Genomic DNA, 12,861 nt, shown 5'->3' on the forward strand with positions numbered 1-12,861 from the left:
ATGAGCAAATGTCTGGATTCCAAACTAAATATACATATATTTGTTCCAAATTCCAATTCATATTTGTATCCAGTGAAATTAGGAAAATACCCTTTGATTGTACTGTGACAGAAAAATAATAGTGATGAGCACTTTTATTAATAATCCTAATATTGTTTCAGTTGGTCAAGTGTGCAGTTTTCTTGTGAGGCCGTCTGATAATACTCCTGGTGATTATTCACTCTATTTTCGGACCAGTGAAAATATTCAACGTTTCAAAATATGCCCTACTCCAAACAATCAGTTTATGATGGGAGGAAGATACTATAACAGGTAAACTACAAACATTTTTTCTAGATATGTTTTTAAAAAGTATAAGTGTAATCTGTCAATGTTTATTATTTATTGGTGTATATATAAACATGATTATTTTTTAAATATGTTTACATTAATATTAAGAATTTATCTAACCTGGTTAGTGGCTACATAAAAGACTGAAAAGTTTTAAACAGTTTCTTAATCCTAAACAAAGCATAATTAGTTGGTGTTTATTTTTAAAGCATCTGACATTTTCTTCCATAAACTGGTTTCTCTTGATTAGAAATTGTAGGTCATATGACTTTAAAATGATCGTGACAAAATGGAGAATTGATCTGAAATCAACAAGATGGAATTCAGTAAAGACAAATGGAGAATACTGCACTTGAAAAAGTCACATCCACAAATACAAAATGGGGAATAACTGGCTAGGCAATAGTTCTGCAGAAAATAATTTGGAGTGTATACTGGATCACAAATTGAATATGAGACAATGGTGTGATGCAGTTGCAAAAAAAAATGGCTAATATCATTCTGGGGTGCATTAATGGGGGTGTTATATGTAAGACAGGTGGTAATTTTTTCGTTTTTATTCGGCACTGAGGAGGCCTCAGTTGCATGTTGTTCTAGTTTTGGGTGCCACACTTTAAGAAAGCTGTGTATAAACTTGAGAGAGTTCAGGGGGGAGCTAAAAGGTTTTATAATACCTGATCTATGAGGAAAAAAACAAAACTGGTCATGTGTAGTCTTGAGAAAAGACAACTGAGTGGGGGACCTGATAAGTCTTTAAATATGTTAAGGGCTGTTGTATCGAGGATGGTGATCAATTGGACTATGTGTTCACTGAAGATAGAGCAAGAAGTAGTTGGTTTAATCCGCATCAAAGGAGATTTAGGTTAGATGTTAGGAAAAATTGTTTAACTATAAGGGTAGTTAAGTATTGGAATAGGCGTCCAAGGGAAATTGTGGACTCCTGGTCATTGGAGGTTTTTAAGAACAGACTGGAAAAACACCTTTCAGGGATGGTTTAGGTATACATACTTGGTCCTGCCTCAGTGCAGGTGAGCTGGACTAGATGACCTCTTGGGGTCCCTTCCAGCCCTACATTTCTATGATTCTGTGACTTATTATAAGTTGATGCTATGTTGACATATAAGATGGAACAAAGGACAATAAAACTAACAGTGATATATAAAGGCAATGTGTGAATGGTTAAAAGGGGAGGAGGGGAATATTTACATGAAGGAGAAAATAGCCTCATGATTAAAACATTTTAAAAATCACTGGATTTCTTATATGGGACACATGACTGATGTCTGGGTCAGAAAGTACTGATCAGCTCTCCCTGGAGTGAAGAAACTCAGGATGGATCTGTTTTGTCACTGGCATGAACAGGAAAGTGATAGTAATCTGAACTAAAAGAATGGAAATGACAAAACTAGATGCATTTTTCCTTCACAGTGGGAAGCTGCTGATATATATCTATTCTCAATGCATCTTATTTCCAAGGTCCTGGTAAACTCAAGAATGTAGTGGTTTTGAGTTTCAGTGCCTCTATAGCAGCAAGAAGTTTAGCTCCCTCTTCCAGTGGAGATGGTCACTGCTTATCCCATACATTTGGGAATTTGTCAGATGCGATCACCCAGAACCAGGGCATTCTTCTCTATCCCAACCTAGCATTTCTCTCGCTTCCAGCTTGGCTTCTGAGTGGGTAGAGATCCACGTAGCTGGTGTGTCTGAGAAAGTATCAAGTTCTCCTAGCTGAGAAGTTCAATGGATGATCATATGACTTCAAGTGGAAGATGGTGTGAGGCTAAACAATTGGATCCTTATGCAAATCCCATACACAAGATGCTTGAATACCTTCTACATTAATCAGTCTGGCCTCCAGACATTCTCACTGAAAATTCAGCTAGCTGCAATTTCAGCCTTTTGTGAAGGTAAAGTCTCTTTTGCCCATTCTGTAGTTTTCTGGTTTACTAAGGGTATGACACTTGAACCTTCCAGCTAAAATCTCTGCCAAGGGAGGTGCAGAAGTAATTAATTAACTAATTAAAAACATAATTACTCACAGTGGGTTTATGCAATTTCAGATAAGTTATAGTTGCTTTTTTGGCAATACTTCATCACTAAATCAGAAAGCTCTGAACTTCCACTACTGGATCCACCTTACGCTCCATTATGTGAATGTAGATACTTTCAGATTAATGAAAAGACAACAAACGGAGCATTGAGCCTGGCATAGTTGGCAGAAAAGCGAGGGATGGTGTAATATGAGATAATCAATGTGTGAATGAATGTTTTTAGCTCTTAGGACAGAGAAGAAGGGTTGCATTTTAGATATGTTGTATAGGAAGAAATTGAAAGATTTGTGCAAATCCTGGATACGTCTCTCCCTGATCTGAGAACCCTTTCACAATCACTGCTTTCACTTAAATGCAAATGTTTTTAAGAGGTCTTGTTTTCGAATTCATTGACTGTTGGGATATGTTAAAAGTCATCTAGGGGTTCTTCTTTTCACTATTTGTTTTGTTACTAGTACTTTAATATATCTTTAAAAAATAGCCCTCAGTTCTACAACTGTAAGGCAGTTCGATCTTCAACGTTTTATATTTGTTGGTTTGCAATGTCTGTCAAGCGTATGCAAAAAAAATCCATTTTAAAGGTGATCTGTATTATGCCGTAATACATGCAAAGTCAGGGTCATGGGGAGTTAATGACTAAACTTGGTTATTTAAAAAAATTAGTTGTCATTTAGCCAGGAAAACCAAAATGTGATTTTCATTTTTCCTCATTTATTATTTTGGCACTTTGACATCAAGAGGTGGGACTGGACGCACCAGAACTTGCCTAAACAACAGTCTGGTGCTGTTTCAAACTCCAGCAGCAACCAAAGGTGATGTGCGTGGTGGATGGAAAAAGAATATTTATGTGCGTCTCAGGAATGTAGTACTCTGAGGCAGAGGGGGGAAAAGTCTCTATATATCTTCACCCCTTCCCCTCCCCAAAACTAAAGCCATATATGTGTGTTGCATATTGCAGAAGCAGCCAGGCTTAGAGGGGGTAAGGACCTGACTGTCTGCTGGACTCTCTCTTCTGTTACGCTGCAGAATTTGTAGCATCTGCCAGGGTTGGGATTTCCTCTCTTCTTTCAGCAAATGTTTTACCTACTGCTATACAAAAACCTCAATTGTATCTTCCTCAGCCCAATTTTTCAGCAAATGTTTTACCTGCTGCTATACAAAAACCTCAATTGTATCTTCCTCAGCCCAATTTTTCACCCACTGGAGGAGAGATCAAATTCACCCACTGGTTAGGATCTTGAGGAGAGAATGGCTTTTCTAGAGGTAGCTCAAAGTGCCACCAGGAGGAGAGCACATGCAGCCCCAACAACTTCTGCAGCCTTTGTAGATGAGATGAAGACATCATAGCAGCAGAGAAGCTTCACTATCTTCACCCCCCATCTTTCACTTATGAGTGGATGGAGTGGGAAAATATGCTTTTCCCCCCTTCACTCACGATAGCAGCTGACTAGTGAGGTGGGGAGGACACTGGTGCTCTTTTTCCTCCATCCTTATCTCTCTTTGGTTGTTTCTATTCAGGTGCTGCTTCCCGAGATGCTACATGCTTCTGGCTCTACTCTGTGCTCAGAACATAATGTATGAAACTACTGGAGCTATAAAAGGAAAGAAAAAGGGAAACAGTGATAAAAACCAAAACTGCTTAAATTCATTTTAATAAAAATTGATCTGATAGTGAGGTTGGTGAGAGTACAGCAATCTCTTCGTGAATATTCCAGTCATCTTTTGAGCAGTAGAACTTACAGTAAAGTAGTGGAGCACATCAAGAACATTCTACTTTCATTTATACATAAATTTTCACTTCAGGCCCACTACAATAGCCTGCTATGCTTCTTTCAGCTCTCCAGTCTCAGGTATCCGAATATGTACTGTGGTAACAAAGTTACTCCTGCTGCATAACAACATAGGAGCAGAATCTGTCTATGAAGTTAAGGAAAGCATATATGTCTTTCTTTGTAATCTTACTTTGTATGCCACAAGTATAAAATATTGACTGTTGTAGGAGTACTTTTCTTGCCGACATAGATGAATTGTTCCAGTCATATCAGCGCATCATAAAATGTCTTGCAGAATAGAAATTCTGGGATTACTGGAGAGGGAATGTGTTCAGCATTCAAAATTTCTTTGTAATATCTCCCAATTACTTTTCACATTTCTTTGCTCAAAAGACAGCATAATTTTTCTTAAAGTTTGTTCTGTTTTTTAAAATGTGTGGGAAGAGGGAAGGACTTATGCACTTTCACCCTCCCAAATAACCCTCTGTCAACAAGCTTTTGGAAATCCCTTTCTGTGTCACTTAATATTTTATGTATCTTGGTAATAATTTTTTAATATTTTTGTAATGAGTAAAAGCCTTCTTTACCTTTCCATGTAGCTGTGACCGCAGAATCCTTTATAAACTCTCTTATAAACCTTTTCTAATTCTTCAGTTTTTTGTAGTACAGTCTTCAAATTTTTGTATAGTACTCCTCACCTGGTAAGGTTTCACCAGTTACATACTGATTTAATTTTATTGTCTCCTGATTTGTACTTTTTCTGGTATATTTCAGTTTCAGTAGTATGTTTGCTTTACTAAATGCTGTTGGAGAGAGATTAGTGTTCATTTTGTCCCCCAGACCTGATCAATGTCTTGTAGTGTGTGATGATTCATAATCCATTTCCCAGTCACATTTAGTTTACATTTACTCATTAAATAACTTAGACCACCTGTAAACTCAAATTCCTGTGTCCTGATCTCTTCAGACATGAGCATTTATAAATTGTCAGTGTCTTGGCTGCTCATTCCATTGTATTTGTCTGCTTTAATGATATGGTAAATATGTATTGGTCTGAGTGAGTCAAGTTTGTGTTTTCTGTAAAAGAATCTCTACATCTTTGTAGATAAATAAAATAGATTCTTTGTATGATAATGCTACTCAACACTGTAGTTAAGAGACTCTCTTCAAGTAGCATTAGGAAATAAAACAAGTTCTTCTTTGAGTAGATGCAGACATGTATTCCACATAGATGTGTGCGTGCCCAGTACACTGGCGCTTCAGAGCCTTTTGCCTAGAAGTACCTGTAGAGGGGTGGTGCGTGGGCCTTGTGGCTGTGCCCCCGCCCCTAGTTATGAGGTGGTGCCACTCTGATTTCCTCCCCCCAGGTTCCTGCTCACTGCCCTGGCTGGAGTCAGAGCTCTATGTGGTTGTAGTCTCACAATCTTGCATTTAGTTTTAGCCTAGTTTATTGTATGTAGTTAGTAGATAGTGTTAGTTGACAGTGTTCCCCAGTGATGGCCCTGGGGTTTAAACATTGTCCTTCTTGTGGAGGGGCGATCCCCAATAGTGACCCCCGCACATGATGCTTGCTTTGTCTTGGTGAGGCCCCCCTTAAAAAGCATTTGACCTGTAGATCATTTAAGAAGTAGACTCAGGTGGCATGGAACCTTCACCTCAAGTAGCAGCTGCTTGAACAGGCCAGGCGGTCTGACCTAATACTTAGGCCCTCCTTGGGCTGAAGATCATCCTCTAGCTCAGAGAGCACTGCTGCCTCTTGTTCTGGGGCAGGCACCTCTCCAAAAAGGCAAAAGAGCCATTCTTTATTGTGGGTGCTGAGGAAGAGGTCTCATAAAACCAATCAGGATCTCTCCAGGTTGCAGTGTGTCTTCTCTGCCTCCCCCAGGAAAAGCGTGGACTATCTTAGGACTGGTTTCAGCATTTAGGATGGCATGGACCTGACCCTTCCCTGGTACCGAGTGGGAAGGACAGAAACCCCATACCATTGACTCCAGTTCCGGCTGTCAAGTGTCCGTTGATTCTGGTACTGGTGAGGGTGATGCCAGTACTGACTGTATCTGCTGTGTCAACGTACCAGGCTGCAGCAGACCTGCTGTGCCTTTCTGTCCCATCCTCACTGCTGGTCCAGGACTTTGCAAGGCTCACACTTTTGGCAGCCCCTCCTGGAGAAACTCTGGATTTCTGGGGATGTGGCTACATAGGGTTAAAGGTCTTGGTACACCTTAAAGTCCCCCAGAATAGAACAAGAGGACAAACTAGGCAGTACAGCATCATCCGTTGCTGAGGACAAGGGTCTTGGCTGAGCCAAAACTGGCTCTCGCTCCTGAGGAGATGTGCCTGAAGAGAGAATTCTGGCTGCCACACAAACTGCTGGATATTCGACAGCCTGCCATCCCTGAGAGAGTGACCCTTCAAGTCAATGATGTGCTCCTCAACAGTAAGAAGTCCTCCACTAGGACAGCCTACTTAGCGAAATGGAATAGGTTCTCAGTGTGGTCCTTGGCCAACAGGGGCTTCCATCGAGGATATCTTGGAATACCTGTTACATCTTCAGAAAGCAGGCCTTGTGCTCAGTTCTCTGAGTGCATTTGGCAGCAATATCAGTATTTCTTCCTCTCATTCAAAGGAAATCAGTTTTTCCAATGTTACGATGATGAGATTTCTGAAAGGGCTTCTCCATTTACATCCACCAGTCCAAGAACCAGTTCCCTTGTGGAACCTAAACATGGTTTTGATTGCTTTAATGGCCCTCCGTTCAAGCCCCTTGTGGCCTATCTCAGAAAACTGCATTCCTGGTATCTATCACATCTGCGAGGAAGGTATGTGAGTAGCATGCTCTGATGGCTGACCTGCCTTACACACAGTCCTCCAAGGACAAGATAATGCTGCAACCACACCCAAAGTTTTTATCCAAGATGATCTCTCAGTTTCATCTGAAACAGGCGTTTTACCTGTGTTTTTCCCCAAAGCCGCACTCTTCCCTGGAAGAATAGTGCCTCCATATTCTGGATGTCAGGCAATGTCTAGCCTTTTATCTAGATGGAACTAAATCATTTCGTGCTTCACCTAGCCTGTTCATGTCATATGTGGACTGCGTGCAGGGGCAAGCAGTCTCTTCACGGACATCCTGTATCAAGACAGCGCATGAGATAGCTTCAGCTACACCTCCTCAGTGGATACAGGCTCACTCTGCAAGACTGTAAGCAATGTCGATAGCGTTCCTCAGTGACATTTCCATACTAGGCGTTTGCAGGGAGGCAACATGGTTGACCATACATATGTTTATGGACCACTGTGCTATTCCGCACCTTCCAGAGTGGATGCAGACCTTGGAAGGGCAGTCCTGCAATCCCTATTTCAGTAGACTCCAAGCCCTCTGCCCTGGATCAGGTACTGCTTGTGAGTTACCTAAGTGGAATACATGTCTGTATCTACTTGAAGAAGAAGAAACACTTACTGTAATTGTGGTTCTTCAAGATGTGATGTAGACATGTATTCCATGACCCACCCTGTCTTCTCTGCATCGGAGTCTTCTCCTGGGCTTTCAGTGAGAAGGAACTGAGGTGGGTTGGGGTGCCACAGCCACTAAGCATGAGTTGCTGTCTCTCTATGGGTACTGCTAGGCAAAAGTTTCCAGCTTTGGTGCGCTGGGCCCACGCACACCTACGTGGAATACATGTCTGCATCACATTTTGAAGAACCACAGTTACAGTAAGTGTCAGTTTCTTTTCACATAACACTTTAGTTTGCAAAATTCTAATGAATTTATCAGCCTTAGCACAAAATCTACTTGCCAACTTTTACGAGAGAAAAAAATATTAGTGGCCTGTCAGTTACTAAATCTGGGTGAGTGGGCAGTAGAATTTTGCCAGGCTGCTCGTTATTCATTGTTGCTTTCATGATAAGGGATGCTCATTACTGCAGCTCAACACAGAGTAGTGCATAATGATCTTATCATAGTGGGTGAGATGATGGTAAAATGTCATTTCTGCAGTGCAGAAAATATTTTTGCTATATTTCATCTTAATAAGTGAACAGTGACATTTTTAATAAATCAGCTGTGACACAGGGACCTCTGCCATTTTGCAGCTAGAGGGCTACAGGGGTTAGTACTAGTGCCAGAAAAGTCCCTTGAGATGACTTTTAGAATAAAAACTTAATCCATACTAAGCAATTTGGTGGGAAATACCCTTAAGCATCAAGTACACACCATGCATTCCATCAACTCTTGAAATATCAAACACACAATACCAAATGAAGACACTTAATGACTCTGAAATAAGGAATGCACAAATCAGCTCATGAAACCTTACACATATTCTGTTTAGATTCTTCTGCCTAATCCATTAATCTGAGAGCCTTGTGCACAATTTACATTGTCAAGTGTAACTCTGGCCAAAGATTCCATCACATATGCCCTGATGAATGTATTTTCCTATACTTCCAACTAATAATATATATATTAAAATATGTTTGCTCATGTATTTTGTATTTAATCATTTAAGTGTTTTTATTTTCAGGTTGATATTCTGTGTAATGGGATGTGCTGAGAATCCCTACATATTGTTCATGTCATTGCACTCTAACTTAAATCAAGGCTATTTCAATAAGAACGATGCATAAATAAGTAAAAGAAAGCCAAAGAAATATGTTGAGTTTTAGTTTTCATCTATCGCCACCTCCCAATCATAGATTCTTCAAAATACAATTTCAACCTGATTCCCTCTGGTAATTAGAATGCAAGTTTCCCTGTAGAGGAGTTCTGCTGACGAGAATTTAATTTAACATGATTGCTCAGTGACTTCCAAGTATGAGCTCTGTAATCTATGTTACAGACCTTTTCTATTTGCCATTCCCACCCCCCTAGAAAGAAATTGCTTTGCACAGTGAAGTGTCTCCCCTTCACTTTCCCTAGTGATGATGAGACTTGGAAAATTATTGTTGATAAAATAACAATTTTCAGCTTGGCTGAATAGCTGGGAATGTATTTGCCCTTACTTGATCATTGAGTTTTCTATGTCCTCATCATCTAGCCTTTTGAGCAACAGTTTTAAACTCTGTAAGATTAGTGTAGGATTCATATATGTTTTTTATTAGCAGAACTCAAATATGTGATTGCTGACTTCTGTATTCTGGCTGATACGAGTGAGATCACCTTTCTTAGCATGTGATTTTATTAAAGATTTATGTGAGAAATTTAATGTGTGAATTTTATGTTGGAAAAAAGTTATAACAGAAGGAAAAAAATAACATATTCAAAGTTTATAATTTTTTATTTGAATAGTATTGCTGACATCATTGAGCACTACAGAAAAGAACAAATTGTTGAAGGATATTACCTAAAAGATCCTGTCCCAATGCAGGTGAGACATTTAATGCCTCATAATATTTCTAAAGAGTGTCAGATTTTTAGAGTGAAGACAGTACTTGGCCTAACTAATATCAACTAATTTATAATTTAGTTAGAACAGTCTGTTACAAATGGCAGAGACAATAATAATATCAGAATAAAGACAAAAACTAATATTTTCTCTTAGGTTATGTACTGTCCAATATATTTAACATGCTTTCTGGCTTAGCTGTTCTGGCTTTTTTCTCCACTATCCTAGTCTCACATCTGCTTTCATTTACCCCTGAATTTGTTTCCTTATTTTCTGTGAAATGAAGGTGAAAATAACCGTATTTTGAAGCAGATGCATTGTAGAGAAGAACTGTGCAAGCTTCCTCACTCAGACCTGTTGAAGTTTTTTAATTTTGACCTGTGCACTCTGTGTTTTCATTGCTTAGCTTCATTAGATTTCTCCCTGAAGTATCAAAGCATAATGTCCTTAATAAAAGACATGCAGTAGTGAAAAAGTTTTAAAAGGTTATCTAACGTAAACTTTGAGAAAACACTGTCTGTATGGGAAATAACTAAACTGTGTATCCTTCTTTCTATTTCTCTGTGCATACATAATGAGAGGGACACACTCCGTGTGTGTTTCTTAGCAAGTAGGAGCAGGTCAATTTTTATTTTCCATCTCTCAGAATAATTGAATGACCACATAAACTGTTCCACACTAACCAAGTGTGATGTGATATAAATGTAGGAAAATATACAGAGGGTATGTTATTAAAAATGACATCATGAAAACTGATCAGTCCTTTTATTAAGTAGCATAAGATTACAAGAGATATTTGAAAATAAAGAACATCGGTAAGAATATTTCCATTTTCAGCATTATAATCAATCTGATATTTCTGAACTGAAAAATACTGATGGCTATTATTTTTCTTTACCAGCATCAAGAACAAGTGCTTAATGATGCAGTGGATGGAAAAGAAATCTATAATACAATTCGTCGAAAAACAAAGGATGCTTTTTATAAAAATATTGTCAAAAAAGGGTATCTTCTGAAAAAAAGTAAGAACATTTTACTTCTAAGTATAAAGCAATCTCCTGAAAATTAAATTACATTCTTATATTTTGATAAGTTGTTCAAAATTACTCGAACAAAGCAGACTGCACATACAGTATAGGGGACTCTAAACTGGGAAGTCAGGGAATCTGAAAAGAGATTTGGGGGTCACAGTGTATAATCAGCTAAACTTGAGCTCTGAGTTTGATGCTGTGGCCAGAAGGGCTGTTGTGATCCAAGGATCGATAAATAGGAATATAGAGTTTTTTCTCAGTATTTTGTGCATAGTTAGTTAGTTATCTCTCTTCCTGCCTTGTAAATAGTCAATTCTTCGTTTGAAAACCTATTTATTGGATACTTTTTTTTTTGCTGCTGTTGTTTCAAATGTTAGTCAGTCCTGTGCTAGATACCAGTGATATCCAGATTTTAAGTGCTGTGGGTCATAAGTATTCCTATTGTGGGGTTCAAAGTCTGACCCCAGCAGTGCCTCCAAGTGGCGAGAATCCATGGCCATTCTGCCCAGCCTGTGCAGACCTGTGGTAGGGGAATCCGAACCCTCCTTGCTCCACTGGGTTCCAACCCAGTGCCCCGTGACTGGCCAGTTGGATATGCGGCTTAGAGGGCAGACACCACCAATCCTGCTCCCTGGTCATTGGCTGCTATGTTCTCAGCCCCATCCAAAATCACAAACGGGGTCGGCTTATGAACTCCCAGGGTGGTTCTCACTGACAGTAATCCAGAGGCTCTTCTTCAGTTGCAACTCTTCATTCCTGTTCTTCATGGGGCCTTTGATAGCTCTGCAGCAGGGTCTGGTTCAGGTGATGTGGGGATCCTGCAGGAACTATCAGTGTAGGACTGTTCCCTTGCTCTAACTGAGCTGAACCCTTCACTTTTGAACTCTGCCTCTGTTGTGAGTATGCCCAGAAGATGTGGCTGCATGGGGCCTTGTGAGCCCAGAGCTGCTCATTAATCCTTTGTTCTTCTTTGAGTGCTTGCTCGTACCGATTCCAGTTAGGTGTGTGTGCACGCCGCGTGCACAATCGTTGGAGAATTTTTATCCTAGCAACACCCGATGGGTCAGCTGTGGATCCCCCTGTAGTGGCGCCTTAATGGCGCTGGATATATACCCCTGCTGACCCAGCGTCCCCTCAGTTCCTTCTTGCCGGCTACTCCAACAGAGGGGAAGGAGGGCGGGTTTGGAATGGATCGGAACAACACATCTCGAAGAACAACAGTTACAAAGGTGAGTAACCATTTTTTCTTCTTCGAGTGCGTGCTCATATCGATTCCAATTAGGTGACTCCCAAGCCTTACCTAGGTGGTAGGGTTGGAGTGAGACATTGCTGAGTGCAGAACCGCTGAACCAAATGCGGCATCGTCTCTAGACTGCTGAACTAACGTGTAGTGAGTGACAAAGGTGTGTACTGATGACTGAACCACAGCTCTACAGATTTCGTGAATTGGAACCTGGGCCAAAAAAGTGGCTGACGAGCCTTGAGCCCTCATGGAGAGGGTGGTGAACCGTGGGGTTGGGACACCGGCCAAGTCGTAGCGAGCACGGATACAGGCCATGATCCAAGAAGAGATGCATTGCGAGGAGACCGGTAGGTCTTTCATCCGGTTGGCCACTGCAACGAAGAGCTGGGTTGTTTTCCTAAATGGCTTCGTACACTCAATATAGAATGCGAGGGCCCTACGAATGTCCAGAGAGTGCATGCGTTGATCCTGCCATGTAGCGTGCGGCTTCGGATGAAAAACCGGGAGGAAAATGTCCTGGTCACATGAAAAGCTGATAATATCTTGGGGAGAAAGGCAAGGTGGGAACGAAGCTGCACCTTGTCTTTATAGAAAACTGTATACGGCAGCTCCAACATGAGGGCTCTGATTTCAGATATGCGTCTTGCTGAAGTGATGGCTACAAGGAAGGCTGTCTTCCAAGATAGGTAAAGGAGTGAGCAGGTGTCCTTGCGCAGGTTGAGTAGGACCCTGTGGACCAGTGGAAATGCAGGGAAGATGTAGAACAGCTGGTCTTTCCATGGAAGTAGGAAAACGTCTGATAGGGAACCCTGAGAGCGCCCCTGGAGAGAACGGAACACTTGGCACTTCTGATTGATGTGCGAGGTGAATAGGTCCACCTGGGGAAACCTCCACCTCAGGAAGATGGAGTGGATGATATCTGGATGAATCGACCACTCGTGAGGCTGGAAGGACCTGCTCAGGCAGTCTGCCATCGTGTTCTGGACCTCTGGGAGAAATGATGCCATCAGATGTATTGAGTTGGCAGAATTCCCACAGGCAAATGGTCTCCTG

The 12,861-nt window shown here is 40.8% G+C and overlaps 1 protein-coding gene across 1 annotated transcript in view; it reads left to right on the forward strand.

Annotated features, from left to right (window-relative positions):
* RASA1 (RAS p21 protein activator 1) overlaps nt 1-12,861 on the forward strand; it is a 122,377-nt gene that overhangs the window by 57,978 nt on the left and 51,538 nt on the right. The window contains exons 8-10 of the mRNA XM_032782687.1: nt 162-312; nt 9,438-9,516; nt 10,436-10,556. Of these exons, the coding sequence (XP_032638578.1) occupies nt 162-312; nt 9,438-9,516; nt 10,436-10,556 (351 nt within the window). The remainder of the gene's footprint in view (nt 1-161; nt 313-9,437; nt 9,517-10,435; nt 10,557-12,861) is intronic.

The sequence above is a fragment of the Chelonoidis abingdonii genome, chromosome 6 (genome assembly GCF_003597395.2).
Source record: "Chelonoidis abingdonii isolate Lonesome George chromosome 6, CheloAbing_2.0, whole genome shotgun sequence".
Classification (NCBI taxonomy): Eukaryota; Metazoa; Chordata; order Testudines; family Testudinidae; genus Chelonoidis; species Chelonoidis abingdonii.